Source organism: Babylonia areolata, chromosome 20, assembly GCF_041734735.1.
Source record: "Babylonia areolata isolate BAREFJ2019XMU chromosome 20, ASM4173473v1, whole genome shotgun sequence".
In the NCBI taxonomy this organism is placed as follows: Eukaryota; Metazoa; Mollusca; class Gastropoda; order Neogastropoda; family Buccinidae; genus Babylonia; species Babylonia areolata.
Genome location: NC_134895.1, coordinates 55,648,401 through 55,666,318, shown reverse-complemented (window position 1 = coordinate 55,666,318; position 17,918 = coordinate 55,648,401). Strand labels below are relative to the sequence as shown.

The 17,918-nt window shown below is 43.8% G+C and overlaps 1 protein-coding gene across 1 annotated transcript in view; it reads right to left on the bottom strand.

Annotated features, from left to right (window-relative positions):
- LOC143294745 (glycine dehydrogenase (decarboxylating), mitochondrial-like) overlaps window positions 1-17,918 on the bottom strand; it is a 101,626-nt gene that overhangs the window by 52,123 nt on the left and 31,585 nt on the right. Inside the window, exons 2-6 of the mRNA XM_076606203.1 lie at window positions 17,613-17,691; window positions 8,902-9,037; window positions 6,623-6,787; window positions 6,124-6,201; window positions 337-484 (exon numbers count right to left, since the gene is read on the bottom strand). Coding sequence (XP_076462318.1) covers window positions 337-484; window positions 6,124-6,201; window positions 6,623-6,787; window positions 8,902-9,037; window positions 17,613-17,691 — 606 coding nt within the window. The remainder of the gene's footprint in view (window positions 1-336; window positions 485-6,123; window positions 6,202-6,622; window positions 6,788-8,901; window positions 9,038-17,612; window positions 17,692-17,918) is intronic.

Here is a 17,918-nt window from a genome sequence, read left to right as displayed (position 1 = left end):
ATACTACCACTACCAGCAATACTACCACTACCACTAACATCAATACTACCACTACCATCACTACCATCAATACTACCACTACCACTACCATCAATACTACCACTACCATCACTACCATCAATACTACCACTACCATCAATACTACCACAACCACTAACATCAATACTGGAACTAGCACTACCATCAATACTACCACTACCATCAATACTACCACTACCACTAACACCAATACTACCACTACCATCAATACTACCACTACCATCACTACTGGAACAATAATGACCACTATCATCAGTACTGGAACAACCACTCTTCCTACTGGTGCAGTCACTGTACCTTGGACTCCTTGGCCTTGGTGATGAGCGTGGAGAAATCACTGACGTGGCCATCAGTGTCTGGGTACTGAACCAGGACCCCACTGAAGTCCCCTTCAGACAGGTTCAGCATTCGCCAGTTCCCCTCAACCACTTCTATGTTCAGCACACTGAAAACAGCAACACTGCCATCATGACTCAGCCTGAAATCAAATCATATTACAGCAAAAAAAAAGAAAAAAAAAAAAGTAAAGTGTTGAGCAGAGCACCCTACATGGCAGGGTAAAAACAGTCATCCACCCTACATGGCAGGGTAAAAACAGTCATCCACCCTACATGGCAGGGTAAAAACAGTCATCCATCCACCCTACATGGCTGGGTAAAACAGTCATCCATCCACCCTACATGGCAGGGTAAAAACAGTCATCCATCCACCCTACATGGCAGGGTAAAAACAGTCATCCATCCACCCTACATGGCAGGGTAAAAACAGTCATCCACCCTACATGGCAGGGTAAAAACAGTCATCCATCCACCCTACATGGCAGGGTAAAAACAGTCATCCACCCTACATGGCAGGGTAAAAACAGTCATCCACCCTACATGGCAGGGTAAAAACAGTCATCCACCCTACATGGCAGGGTAAAAACAGTCATCCACCCTACATGGCAGGGTAAAAACAGTCATCCATCCACCCTACATGGCAGGGTAAAAACAGTCATCCATCCACCCTACATGGCAGGGTAAAAACAGTCATCCATCCACCCTACATGGCAGGGTAAAAACAGTCATCCACCCTACATGGCAGGGTAAAAACAGTCATCCACCCTACATGGCAGGGTAAAAACAGTCATCCACCCTACATGGCAGGGTAAAAACAGTCATCCATCCACCCTACATGGCAGGGTAAAAACAATCATCCATCCACCCTACATGGCAGGGTAAAAACAGTCATCCATCCACCCTACATGGCAGGGTAAAAACAGTCATCCACCCTACATGGCAGGGTAAAAACAGTCATCCATCCACCCTACATGGCAGGGTAAAAACAATCATCCACCCTACATGGCAGGGTAAAAACAGTCATCCACCCTACATGGCAGGGTAAAAACAGTCATCCACCCTACATGGCAGGGTAAAAACAGTCATCCACCCTACATGGCAGGGTAAAAACAGTCATCCACCCTACATGGCAGGGTAAAAACAGTCATCCACCCTACATGGCAGGGTAAAAACAGTCATCCACCCTACATGGCAGGGTAAAAACAGTCATCCACCCTACATGGCAGGGTAAAAACAGTCATCCATCCACCCTACATGGCAGGGTAAAAACAGTCATCCATCCACCCTACATGGCAGGGTAAAAACAGTCATCCATCCACCCTACATGGCAGGGTAAAAACAGTCATCCATCCACCCTACATGGCAGGGTAAAAACAGTCATCCATCCACCCTACATGGCAGGGTAAAAACAGTCATCCACCCTACATGGCAGGGTAAAAACAGTCATCCATCCACCCTACATGGCAGGGTAAAAACAGTCATCCACCCACCCTACATGGCAGGGTAAAAACAGTCATCCATCCACCCTACATGGCAGGGTAAAAACAGTCATCCATCCACCCTACATGGCAGGGTAAAAACAGTCATCCATCCACCCTACATGGCAGGGTAAAAACAGTCATCCACCCTACATGGCAGGGTAAAAACAGTCATCCACCCTACATGGCAGGGTAAAACAGTCATCCACCCTACATGGCAGGGTAAAAACAGTCATCCACCCTACATGGCAGGGTAAAAACAGTCATCCATCCACCCTACATGGCAGGGTAAAAACAATCATCCACCCTACATGGCAGGGTAAAAACAGTCATCCATCCACCCTACATGGCAGGGTAAAAACAATCATCCACCCTACATGGCAGGGTAAAAACAGTCATCCACCCTACATGGCAGGGTAAAAACAGTCATCCACCCTACATGGCAGGGTAAAAACAGTCATCCACCCACCCTACATGGCAGGGTAAAAACAGTCATCCACCCTACATGGCAGGGTAAAAACAGTCATCCACCCTACATGGCAGGGTAAAACAGTCATCCACCCTACATGGCAGGGTAAAAACAGTCATCCATCCACCCTACATGGCAGGGTAAAAACAGTCATCCATCCACCCTACATGGCAGGGTAAAAACAGTCATCCATCCACCCTACATGGCAGGGTAAAAACAGTCATCCATCCACCCTACATGGCAGGGTAAAAACAATCATCCACCCTACATGGCAGGGTAAAAACAGTCATCCACCCTACATGGCAGGGTAAAACAGTCATCCACCCTACATGGCAGGGTAAAAACAGTCATCCACCCACCCTACATGGCAGGGTAAAAACAGTCATCCACCCTACATGGCAGGGTAAAAACAGTCATCCATCCACCCTACATGGCAGGGTAAAAACAGTCATCCACCCTACATGGCAGGGTAAAAACAGTCATCCACCCTACATGGCAGGGTAAAACAGTCATCCACCCTACATGGCAGGGTAAAAACAGTCATCCACCCTACATGGCAGGGTAAAAACAGTCATCCATCCACCCTACATGGCAGGGTAAAAACAATCATCCACCCTACATGGCAGGGTAAAAACAGTCATCCATCCACCCTACATGGCAGGGTAAAAACAATCATCCACCCTACATGGCAGGGTAAAAACAGTCATCCACCCTACATGGCAGGGTAAAAACAGTCATCCACCCTACATGGCAGGGTAAAAACAGTCATCCACCCACCCTACATGGCAGGGTAAAAACAGTCATCCACCCTACATGGCAGGGTAAAAACAGTCATCCACCCTACATGGCAGGGTAAAACAGTCATCCACCCTACATGGCAGGGTAAAAACAGTCATCCATCCACCCTACATGGCAGGGTAAAAACAATCATCCACCCTACATGGCAGGGTAAAACAGTCATCCACCCTACATGGCAGGGTAAAAACAGTCATCCACCCACCCTACATGGCAGGGTAAAAACAGTCATCCACCCTACATGGCAGGGTAAAAACAGTCATCCATCCACCCTACATGGCAGGGTAAAAACAGTCATCCACCCTACATGGCAGGGTAAAACAGTCATCCACCCTACATGGCAGGGTAAAAACAGTCACCCACCCTACATGGCAGGGTAAAAACAGTCATCCACCCTACATGGCAGGGTAAAAACAGTCATCCACCCTACATGGCAGGGTAAAACAGTCATCCACCCTACATGGCAGGGTAAAAACAGTCATCCATCCACCCTACATGGCAGGGTAAAAACAGTCATCCATCCACCCTACATGGCAGGGTAAAAACAGTCATCCACCCTACATGGCAGGGTAAAAACAGTCATCCATCCACCCTACATGGCAGGGTAAAAACAGTCATCCATCCACCCTACATGGCAGGGTAAAAACAGTCATCCACCCTACATGGCAGGGTAAAAACAGTCATCCATCCACCCTACATGGCAGGGTAAAAACAGTCATCCACCCTACATGGCAGGGTAAAAACAGTCACCCATCCACCCTACATGGCAGGGTAAAAACAATCATCCACCCTACATGGCAGGGTAAAAACAGTCATCCACCCTACATGGCAGGGTAAAACAGTCATCCACCCTACATGGCAGGGTAAAAACAGTCATCCACCCACCCTACATGGCAGGGTAAAAACAGTCATCCACCCTACATGGCAGGGTAAAAACAGTCATCCATCCACCCTACATGGCAGGGTAAAAACAGTCATCCACCCTACATGGCAGGGTAAAAACAGTCATCCACCCTACATGGCAGGGTAAAAACAGTCATCCATCCACCCTACATGGCAGGGTAAAAACAGTCACCCACCCTACATGGCAGGGTAAAAACAGTCACCCACCCTACATGGCAGGGTAAAAACAGTCATCCACCCTACATGGCAGGGTAAAACAGTCATCCACCCTACATGGCAGGGTAAAAACAGTCATCCATCCACCCTACATGGCAGGGTAAAAACAGTCATCCATCCACCCTACATGGCAGGGTAAAAACAGTCATCCACCCTACATGGCAGGGTAAAAACAGTCATCCATCCACCCTACATGGCAGGGTAAAAACAATCATCCACCCTACATGGCAGGGTAAAAACAGTCATCCACCCTACATGGCAGGGTAAAACAGTCATCCACCCTACATGGCAGGGTAAAAACAGTCATCCACCCACCCTACATGGCAGGGTAAAAACAGTCATCCACCCTACATGGCAGGGTAAAAACAGTCATCCATCCACCCTACATGGCAGGGTAAAAACAGTCATCCACCCTACATGGCAGGGTAAAAACAGTCATCCACCCTACATGGCAGGGTAAAACAGTCATCCACCCTACATGGCAGGGTAAAAACAGTCATCCACCCTACATGGCAGGGTAAAAACAGTCATCCATCCACCCTACATGGCAGGGTAAAAACAATCATCCACCCTACATGGCAGGGTAAAAACAGTCATCCACCCTACATGGCAGGGTAAAAACAGTCATCCACCCTACATGGCAGGGTAAAAACAGTCATCCACCCACCCTACATGGCAGGGTAAAAACAGTCATCCACCCTACATGGCAGGGTAAAAACAGTCATCCACCCTACATGGCAGGGTAAAACAGTCATCCACCCTACATGGCAGGGTAAAAACAGTCATCCATCCACCCTACATGGCAGGGTAAAAACAGTCATCCATCCACCCTACATGGCAGGGTAAAAACAGTCACCCACCCTACATGGCAGGGTAAAAACAGTCATCCATCCACCCTACATGGCAGGGTAAAAACAGTCATCCATCCACCCTACATGGCAGGGTAAAAACAGTCATCCATCCACCCTACATGGCAGGGTAAAAACAGTCATCCACCCTACATGGCAGGGTAAAAACAGTCATCCACCCTACATGGCAGGGTAAAAACAGTCATCCATCCACCCTACATGGCAGGGTAAAAACAATCATCCACCCTACATGGCAGGGTAAAAACAGTCATCCACCCTACATGGCAGGGTAAAACAGTCATCCACCCTACATGGCAGGGTAAAAACAGTCATCCACCCACCCTACATGGCAGGGTAAAAACAGTCATCCACCCTACATGGCAGGGTAAAAACAGTCATCCATCCACCCTACATGGCAGGGTAAAAACAGTCATCCACCCTACATGGCAGGGTAAAACAGTCATCCACCCTACATGGCAGGGTAAAAACAGTCACCCACCCTACATGGCAGGGTAAAAACAGTCATCCACCCTACATGGCAGGGTAAAAACAGTCATCCACCCTACATGGCAGGGTAAAACAGTCATCCACCCTACATGGCAGGGTAAAACAGTCATCCACCCTACATGGCAGGGTAAAAACAGTCATCCACCCACCCTACATGGCAGGGTAAAAACAGTCATCCACCCTACATGGCAGGGTAAAAACAGTCATCCACCCACCCTACATGGCAGGGTAAAAACAGTCATCCACCCTACATGGCAGGGTAAAAACAGTCATCCACCCTACATGGCAGGGTAAAACAGTCATCCACCCTACATGGCAGGGTAAAAACAGTCACACAGGTAAAAGCCCACTTGTGTACACAAGAGAACATGAAGTCGCAGGCCACAAACCAAGAAGAATGGCATGAGACAAATGGTGTCAGCCACTGCTGAACCGGCATCTATTGCCTTCGTTGAGTTACTAATTAAATGGAGGTACAAGATTATGTGACAAGACTGAGGACAACAGCACACTGTCCGATGTGTACCCACCTTGCCCTGGTCTTCACAACAGAAATTGTCTGTGGGTGACAACGCATGTCAATGAAGAATTTCTTTCTCTTTGTGTGCCTGAAAAATAAACAAGTCATATTTATTTTCCTTTGCTCTTTATACACTTTGTGTATGTGTGTGTGTGTGTGTGTGTGTGTGTGTGTGTGTGTGTGTCTAAGTGTCCATGCATATGTGTGTGTGCGTGTGTGTGCATGTATGCATGTGTGTGTGCATGCGTGCGTGCATGCGTGCATATGTGTGTGTGCATGCCTGCATGTGTGTGTACGTGTGTGTTTGTGTGTGTGTGTGTGTGTGTGTGTGTGTGTGCGTGTAAGTGAGCATGTGTTGGTCACTCCTTACAACGACAAAACCCATCCCCCCACCACCACCTGCATGCTCCCCAACTGATCCACACACATCCACCACCCACACCTTCCAAAAAGCACAACAAAACACACACACACACAATGTAGAAAAGCCAACAAAGGCAGACCAGTACCGCTGACACAGGGTCATGGCTTCAGCAGCTGCCGTGGCCTCGTCCAGCAGGGAGGCGTTGGAGACGTCCAGCCCCATCAGGTCAGAGATCATCGTCTGGTAGTTGAGCAGACTCTCCAGTCGACCCTGTGCCAGCTCCGCTTGATAGGGCGTGTACTGCGTCGTCCTGACAACACACCACACCACACCCTGGTCTGTGAAACCTGTGTCATTATTTGTGTTTGAAATGTGTAGCTCTGCCTGATAGGGCGTGTACTGTGTTGTCCTGACAACACAACACACCCTGGTCTGTGAAACCTGTGTCATTATTTGTGTTTGAAATGTGCAGCTCTGCCTGATAGGGCGTGTACTGCGTCGTCCTGACAACACAACACACCCGGGTCTGTGAAACCTGTGTCATTATCTGTGTTTGAAATGTGCAGCTCTGCCTGATAGGGTGTGTACTGCGTCGTCCTGACAACACACCACACCCTGGTCTGTGAAACCTGTGTCATTATTTGTGTTTGAAATGTGCATCTGTGCTTGATAGGGCGTGTACTGCGTCATCCTGACAACACACCACACCCTGGTCTGTGATAGTTTGTGTCATTATTCGTGTTTGAAATTTGGGGAGGATAAAAAAAGAGAGAGCAAGAGAGAAAGAAAGAAGGAAGGGAACAAATGAAGGAAGAAAAGAATGGAAGGAAGGATGGAAGGATGGAAGGAAGGAAGGGGGTGGGAGGGAGAAGTGAAGGGAGGTAAGAAAGGAGGGAAAATAGGAAAGAGTGTGTGTGTGTGTGTGTGTGTGTGTGTGTGTGCGCGTGTGCATGTGCATGTGTGTGTGTGTGTGCATTTGTGTATGTGTGTGTGTGTGCACATGTGTGTGCGTGAGTGTGTGTGTGTGTGCACGTGCGCATGTGTGTGTGTGTGTGTGTGTGTGTGTGTGTGTGTGTGTGTGCATGAGCATACATACACAGTTAGTGAGAAAGACTGAGTGTGAGTGTATAAATAGAAACACTGGACATAAACGTCACCGGGAAACCCATCTGACACCCCAAGAGACAACAGACAGAGCCGTTGTTATCAACTGTTCAGTTTGATCCTGAGTCCTACAGGTGACACCTACCAACAACACAGCAACATATGGGTGACACCTACCAACAACACAGCAACATATGGGTGACACCTACCAACACAACACAGCAACATATGGGTGACACCTACCAACAACACAGCAACATATGGGTGACACCTACCAACACAACACAGCAACATATGGGTGACACCTACCAACACACAGCAACATATGGGTGACACCTACCAACAACACAGCAACATATGGATGACACCTACCAACAACACAGCAACATATGGGTGACACCTACCAACAACACAGCAACATATGGATGACACCTACCAACAACACAGCAACATATGGGTGACATCTACCAAACCAACACCAGAACAGCTGGGAGAGAGAGGTGAGAGGAGACCTGTACATGTACAACACACACTTGCATATTGTCTCTTGTGTCTGTACGTGCCATGCACAGGTGTAGTCATGAAGGTATGGCCACCATGGGTAGTCAGTTTTGAAGTCATCAACAGATGCTCCACCGATGTAATCCATAGTTTGTCATCAGTAAGTTTGTATTCGAGGAAAGAAGGTTGTACACAGATCTTAGGATGAAGCTGATCCTCAGAGGGGCCATGTTCTACATGTCGCTCCAGCTGAGGCTCCTTTGGAGTGCATTTTCCCATGTTGTCCACTGCTCCTGCTGGCCTTGCTGGACTGCCTTCTGGACTCTTTTGTCATCCTCTTCCTTCTTGATCTCCTGTATGATCATGTCTCTTTTTGCTTTCCCCCCTGCCTTGGACCTCCATTCCATCTTTGTCGATCCCAGGCCCTGTCTGTTGGTTTGGGTGTGTCCTATTATTTCCTTCGTCTTAAGACTTTCTTTCAGAATGACACCGAGGTCTCTGGTCAATATCTGAATGGACTACTGGTAATCTTCTGAGAAGTGTATGAATGAATTAAGCTTTGACTTAATGCATGGTGATATTACATGACTGACAGTACAGAAACAAAATGTTTGTCTATCTGTCAAGTGGATGTAAAAACTAAACAATTTCGCTATTTCAAGATAACTTCTGCAAAGATTTAAAAGGGAAATGTAATTTTAAAGATTTTTAGAAATCCTTCAAAGACTGCAACAATTGGGGGCCATTTGAACTCTCTCTCTCTCTCTCTCTCTCAACTTTTTCTTCTTTTTCATTTCTTTAAACTGCAGCCATACATACCATCCAGGGTTCTCAAAGATGTTTCTGACGATGGTGGTGGGCGTGAGGGTGCCGTGGTAGCCCATGCCCAGGTAGGTGCGGTACATCTCATTCTTGGACCCAATCTCTTCCAGCTCCTTCAGGAGGTCGTACTCACCTGTAGAAAACAACAATCATGGCACACGTTTAGTGCAGCATGGAAAACACAGCAATCATGGCACAAGTTTAGTGCAGCATGGAAAACACAGCAATCATGGCACACGTTTAGTGCAGCATGGATAACACAACAATCATGGCACAAGTTTAGTGCAGCATGGAAAACACAGCAATCATGGCACAAGTTTAGTGCAGCATGGATAACACAACAATCATGGCACACGTTTAGTGCAGCATGGAAAACACAACAATCATGGCACAAGTTTAGTGCAGCTTGGATAACACAACAATCATGGCACAAGTTTAGTGCAGCTTGGATAACACAACAATCATGGCACACGTTTAGTGCAGCATGGAAAACAACAATCATGGCACAAGTTTAGTGCAGCTTGGATAACACAACAATCATGGCACACGTTTAGTGCAGCGTGGATAACACAACAATCATGGCACAAGTTTAGTGCAGCTTGGATAACACAACAATCATGGCACACGTTTAGTGCAGCATGGAAAACAACAATCATGGCACAAGTTTAGTGCAGCTTGGATAACACAACAATCATGGCACAAGTTTAGTGCAGCTTGGAGTTTAGGGCTTGTAAAAAAAGAAGAAAAAAAGGAAAAAAAGAAAAAAAAGAAACAAAGACAAAAAAAAGGAAGATAGCAGTAAAAGATCCATCAGAATGTGTGTGTCTGTGTGTCTGTACGGTGTGTGTGCGTGTGTGTGTGTGTGTGTGTGTGTGTGTGTAAGTTCTACATCCATACAATAGTACAACTTATTATGCATCGATGGGTGTAATTTCATGCATAAATACCTACAAACAGATAAGCTATACATGAAGAAGTTTTAGTGTACAGAGCACCGACAGGGCTTTCCCCCTCGACACATGGAATACAGCCGACCACAAAAAGTGCTGGCAGTCAGGGGGTATATTCAGCTGTTGGAACTGCAACTCAAAAACACATTAGATCTAGACGACAGCATGACAGACAAGGGAGCACTTGTATGCCTGTCACTTACTCAACGAGTTTTACAGCTCACAAGAAGATCAGCCCCATTTATCATACATGTCTGCTAACCTATCTGGATCTCTCCTCTTTGTCAGCTTAAAACTAGCACCCCAGTTCAACAGCCTTTCTGGTGCAGCACACCACGATATCTGGGTCATGCAGCGTTGGGTAAAAAGACATAATGGACACACCAAGATTTCTGGGTCATGCAGCATTTGGTAAAAAGACACAATGGATACATCACGATATCTGGGTCATGCAGTGTTGGGTAAAAAGACACAATGGACACACCATGATATTTGGGTCAAAAGACACAATGGATACACCACTATATCTGGGACATGCAGCATTGGGTAAAAAGACACAATGGATAAACCACAATATCTGGGTCATGCAGTATTGGGTAAAAAGACACAATGGATACACCATGATATGTGGGTCATGCAGCATTGGTTAAAAAGACACAATTGATACACCGCGATATCTGGGTCATGCAGTATTGGGTAAAAAGACACAATGGAGACACTACAATATCTATGTCATGCAGCATTAGGTCAAAAGACACAATGGAGACAGACGATATCTGGGTCATGCAGCACTGGGTAAAAAGACACAATGGAGACACCACAATATCTGGGTCGTGCAGCACTGGGTAAAAAGACAATGGACACACCACGATATCTGGGTCACACACATTAGGTAAAAAGAAACAATAGATAGACCACAATATCTGGGTCATGCAGCATCAGATAAAAAGAAACAATGGAAACACCTCAATATTTCGGTCATGCAGCATTAGATAAAAAGAAACAATGGAAACACCTCAATATCTGGGTCATGCAGCATTAGATAAAAAGAAACAATGGAAACACCTCAATATCTCGGTCATGCAGCATTTGGTCAAAAGACACAATGGAGACACCACGATATCTGGGTCATGCAGCATTAGGTCAAAAGACACAATGCAGACACCACAATATCTGGGTCATGCAGCATTAGGTCAAAAGACACAATGGAGACACCACGATATCTGGGTCATGCAGCATTAGGTCAAAAGACACAATGGAGACACCACGATATCTGGGTCATGCAGCATTAGGTCAAAAGACACAATGGAGACACCACAATATCTGGGTCATGCAGCATTAGGTCAAAAGACACAATGCAGACACCACAATATCTGGGTCATGCAGCATTAGGTCAAAAGACACAATGCAGACACCACAATATCTGGGTCATGCAGCATTAGGTCAAAAGACACAATGCAGACACCACAATATCTGGGTCATGCAGCATTAGGTCAAAAGACACAATGGAGACACCACAATATCTGGGTCATGCAGCATTAGGTCAAAAGACACAATGCAGACACCACAATATCTGGGTCAAGCAGCATTAGGTCAAAAGACACAATGGATACACCACAATGTCTCGGTCCTGTGGCACTGGGTAAAAAGACACTATGGAGACACTACAATATCTGGGTCATGCAGCACTGGGTAAAAAGACACAATGGAGACACCACAATATCTGAGTCATGCACCACAATATCTGAGTCATGCAACATTGGGTAAAAAGGCACTATGGAGACACCACAATATCTGAGTCATGCAACATTGGGTAAAAAGGCACTATGGAGACACCACAATATCTGGGTCACATAGCATCAGGTAAAAAGACACAATTGAGACACCAGAATATCTGGGTCACACAGCTTTGGGCAAAAAGACACAATGGAGACAGGCTTCCATGAACATGTCAGCTGTTGTAAAAGATAAGACATGATCCCTTTTAATCTACTGGTACTTTTTTCATTTCCATCATTATTCATTCATACCCATGCCTCAGTCATGGTTTATCAGTTCTATCTTTTATTTCCATAGTCATTTGTCCTATAGTTTTGTAATTATGTAATTACTGCAGCTGTTGTAAATATGATAATAATGAGGGTAATATAAATGAAAACAAGAACATTTCAATCAATGTAGCACTTTTTCATGTAAAACATGCTGAAATGGACTGTACAATTTTAAAAAAAAGAAAGAAAGAAAAAAAAGATGTTTATAACATGCATCTGAATACTACAATGACAACTTCCATACATAACCCTGTATCAACATCAAACAATAATTCATGTTCTCGCACACACACAAAAACAGTGCACACAACTTAACACTCAAAATAAATGTTAAACATAACAACACTTGAATGATGGAATCTCATGTCAAGACAGTGATACTCAACACTAAAATCCTAAATACCAGCATTATTTATGGAATCTCATGTCAAGATAGTGATACTTAAAGTCTTAACTCCCGAGAGCAAGGTTTCGGTTGCGCCCCTTTTCTCTGCATTCAAATTTTGTATTACGTGTAGCTGACACATTTTGTACTTTCCAAAGTCAATTCAGGTCTAGATTGGAAGCTGCTAGGCAAATCTCGCTCTCTGCCATAAATGAAGCCAAACCGTAGCTTTATTAGGCTTTTATTTTGAATAAACCTTCACCGACGTCACAGTGTCAGACTCTGGTGAGAAACTGGCTTGATTCAAATCGCCCGCCATTTATAGTCCGGTTCAGGCTTTAACACTAAAATCCTAAACACCGGCATTATTTCCCTTTATCTGATGATTTCAGTCATGGGCAGTCCTTCCATTTTCGCAGTGACAGATGAAACCCAAACAGACACAAGTCATGAAATCTTGTCTTGCTGGCTACATGTATCGCATGGCGAGTAATATCAATAATTGCTCAAGGAGAAAATGTGTCAAAGATCATTTTCTCAGCAGCAGAATATTATGTCTGTCTAAGATCTCAAGGCTTTGTTAGACGTAAATGACATGAATGCATTTGGGAACTGACTTAAAACTGATGTTTAAGTCAACTTTTTACTGAAATGACCAGACAGATGGTGGCAGTGCAGCAAGGTAAATCTGCTGGCACTTAAAAGCAAAACACACACAAACAATGGCACTTAAAAACGAAACACACAAACAATGGCACTTAAAAGCAAAACACACACAAACAATGGCACTTAAAAACGAAACACACAAACAATGGCACTTAAAAGCAAAACACACACAAACAATGGCACTTAAACAATGGCACTTAAAAACGAAACACACACAAACAATGGCGCTTAAAAACGAAACACGCACAAACAGAAACACTGATTTCTCACAGCTGGTTAGACTATGTAAGTCATTTCAATGCAATGCAACAAAGCAGTTTGGTTTAAACAATCTTTCATTGTTCAACAGTACACATGATTACAATACAACAAAGCAGTTTGGTTTAAACAATCTTTCATTGTTCAACAGTACACATGATTACAATACAACAAAGCAGTTTGGTTTAAACAATCTTTCATTGTTCAACAGTACACATGATTACAATACAACAAAGCAGTTTGGTTTAAACAATCTTTCATTGTTCAACAGTACACATGATTACAATACAACAAAGCAGTTTGGTTTAAACAATCTTTCATTGTTCAACAGTACACATGATTACAATACAACAAAGCAGTTTGGTTTAAACAATCTTTCATTGTTCAACAGTACACATGATTACAATACAACAAAGCAGTTTGGTTTAAACAATCTTTCATTGTTCAACAGTACACATGATTACAATGCAAACAAAGGAGTATCAACAAGCTTAAAGGTTATACTGTGTTCACACGCTGCACTTTAGTTTCAATGTGACAGTTTGAAGTTTAACTGCTTTTAACCAGCAGAACCGTTTGTTCCCAAATGTTACAAGCTTCACAAACAGGTCAACGTTGGGGTACAAAGAAGACCTGTGTTGCACTGACTGATATAGTCAAGATACTAAATCTTTCATTATCTGTGAATTCTATTGTTGGGTGCAGGTTCACAGACATTTCTTGGGAGGTTAAGCAGTGTATTTGTGGAGCACTTGTAAATATCTAACACAGTTGTCATACACTTACATGCCAACACAAAGACAGGTGCACACACACATAGCACAAAGACAGGTGCACACACACATAGCACAAAGACAGGTGCACACACACATGTAGCACAAAGACAGGTGCACACACACATATAGCACAAAGACAGGTGCACACACACATGTAGCACAAAGACAGGTGCACACACACATAGCACAAAGACAGGTGCACACACACATATAGCACAAAGACAGGTGCACACACACATAGCACAAAGACAGGTGCACACACACATGTAGCACAAAGACAGGTGCACACACACATAGCACAAGAGACAGGTGCACACACACATGTAGCACAAAGACAGTGCACACACACATATAGCACAAAGACAGGAGGGCATACACACATGTAGCACAAAGACAGGTGCACACACACATAGCACAAAGACTGTGCACACACACATGTAGCACAAAGACAGGTGCACACACACATAGCACAAAGACAGGTGCACACACACATATAGCACAAAGACAGGGTGCACACACACATAGCACAAAGACAGGTGCACACGACACATGTAGCACAAAGACAGGGTGCACACACACATGTAGCACAAAGACAGGTGCACACACACATATAGCACAAAGACAGGTGCACACACACATAGCACAAAGACAGGTGCACACACACATGTAGCACAAAGACAGGTGCACACACACATATAGCACAAAGACAGGTGCACACACACATATAGCACAAAGACATGTGCACACACACACATAGCACAAAGACAGGTGCACACACACATTGCACAAAGACAGGTGCACACACACATATTGCACAAGGACAGGTGCACACACACATAGCACAAAGACAGGTGCACACACACATGTAGCACAAAGACATGTGCACACACACATATAGCACAAAGACAGGTGCACACACACATATAGCACAAAGACATGTGCACACACACATATAGCACAAAGACAGGTGCACACACACACACATTGCACAAAGACAGGTGCACACACACATAGCACAAAGACAGGTGCACACACACACATAGCACAAAGACAGGTGCACACACACACATAGCACAAAGACAGGTGCACACACACATATAGCACAAAGACAGGTGCACACACACATATAGCACAAAGACAGGTGCACACACACACGTAGCACAAAGACATGTGCACACACACATATAGCACAAAGACAGGTGCACACACACATATAGCACAAAGACAGGTGCACACACACACGTAGCACAAAGACATGTGCACACACACATATAGCACAAAGACAGGTGCACACACACACGTAGCACAAAGACATGTGCACACACACATATAGCACAAAGACAGGTGCACACACACACATAGCACAAAGACATGTGCACACACACATATAGCACAAAGACATGTGCACACACACATATAGCACAAAGACAGGTGCACACACACATATAGCACAAAGACATGTGCACACACACATAGCACAAAGACATGTGCACACTTACATGCCAACACAAAGACATGTGCACACACACATATTTATCCACTGAAGAAAGAACTGAAAGGCTAAAGACGAAAAAACCTGATTTCATTTGTTTAAAGAAAAATCAATTTGAAGAAGAAAGAAAAAGCCTTGACAGTGAAGACTACATTCAAAAAGAAGGAAAAGACAAAGAAAGAATAAGAAAAGATAATACTGTGGAATTAATCATAACTTTCCTTATGCACAAAAAAACAAAACAAAAACAAAACAAAAACAAGAAAGAAAAAAAAATCCCATTGATTACAAAGATGACTGTAAAAGTACAGTCCTTGATAGTGGTGACATGGTCTTATGTTGGGCATACAGACATGATGTTCTGCACGTTTCACATATGTTTTTATCTTAGTTTCTTTTCTGAGGGTTTTTTTTTGTTGTTTTGTTTTGTTTTGTTTTTTCAAATCTTCATGTTGACTGTTTTTGTGGGCGGTTTTTTTTTTAAATTTCATTTCTTTTTTTTTATTTTTAAGTTGACTGTTCCAAGATTAACAGGGCCTGTGGTTTGGTGAAGAATCTGGAGTTAGTTGCTGTGATTTATTCAAATCTAGTCCAACAAAAACCATTTGCTATGTTTGTCAGACTGAACATAAATGCATTTCTTCCAATCTGTGCCTTGTGTTATCATGCAGGTGTAAGCACATGCAATTACATTCAACAGAAACAATTCAATAATGATAATAATAATCAGAAACCATTAACACAATTCTGAAGTACATTAAAGAAATGTAGAAATAGGGCTATGAACTAATGCCTGTGAAAGTTCAACCATAAAAACCTCGTCAGAAATAACTTTCCAAAATTCATCTGCAGAACACTTATTCTCTTTGAAATACTTGGGCAGGAAGGTACGTAACTGCTGACAGTGAAACAGTGTGTGTGTGTGTGTGTGTGTGTGTGTGTGTGTGTGTGTGTGCGTGTGCGCGAGTGCGTGCGCATCACTATGTGTGTGTTTTTTGTTGTTGTTTGTGTGTGTGTGTGTGTGTGTGTGTGTGTGTGTGTGTGTGTGTGAGTGTGTGTGAGAAAGAGAGAGGGAGAGAGAGTCAGACAGACAGACAGACAGGCAGACAGACACAAGCGAAAGACAGACAGATAGAGGCAGAGTTGTCCAGATGTTTGCTTATATTACAATAATTAACTTGTGTACCTATAATTGCCCCTTCATTCTGTTGCAAAATATGTTCCAAGTTCTAAATCAAAGTTCACAACTCCTTCATATGGAGCATGGATATTGAATTAATTCTCTCATTCTCTCCCTCTCTTTCGACATTACAGGGCATTCAAGAAGTCAAGTGAAGTAGAATTATACTTATCAATGGACTTAAACAGATTTGTGAGGTATATATTGACAAGATTCAGGTTGGGCTTATCCAATTTATTTGTACATCAAGATATAAAGTAACTGACAATTATGAAATGCAATCTGCTTTGGAAAATGAAGTCCATTTTGTTCTGTTGCCCTGCCCTTAATGACTTGAGACACAGTCCTATTCCATCAAAATATTTCAATGACCGCAGTGATTTTAGACTAACATTGTTACTGGCCTTGAAAAAGAACAAAATATAAGAAATTTAGCTTCATATCTTTATAAGGCATTTAATTGAAGAGAGATTGTATTATCATAACACTATATTTTCAGTTGACAGTTTTTGAATATAACAGGCCTGTGAAGTACAGATTTGAATATTCATTTTTTAATTAGCTAGACATGTGGCTCAGAGGATGCAGATGTGTCTTATTTGTTGCTGTTGTTGTTGTTTGTTTTTTTATGTGGGTTATTGTGTCATGCATATTATGCTTTTCCAAATGTGATTCATGTTCCCACCCCTTCAAATGGGGCTTTGGCCTTCCGGAATAAGATTCTGGTCTGTTCTGTTCCCTCTCTTTCATGCACACACAGACACTCACTCACACTGACATAGACAAACACACAATCTCTCACACACAGACACAGACTCTCTCACACATACCCAACTCTCTCTCTCTCTGCCACACACACACACACACACACCATCACTCACTCACACACACACACACACACACACACACACACACACACTAACACCCTTCACCAGACCAAAAAAACTCACCAAGGGCTGGAGGCAGGTCCAACTGTCGATCAAGGAGAATGGAGCTTGGCACAGCTTTCTTTGTCAGGTCTTCCAGATCCTGGGGAAAGGAGTCAAAACAAAAACACAATACAATATTTCTTTACCACCAAGTGTACCAGGGTCACAAGGAATATTGGGGAAGGGGGGGGGGGGGACGGTACATACAAGGATACAAACATAAATCATAAATCATACACAAACACACGGATAGATTTTTTGGACACATACATGAGCATATCAATTAAAAACTTGTGCGTGCACACTCACACACACACACACTCTCAC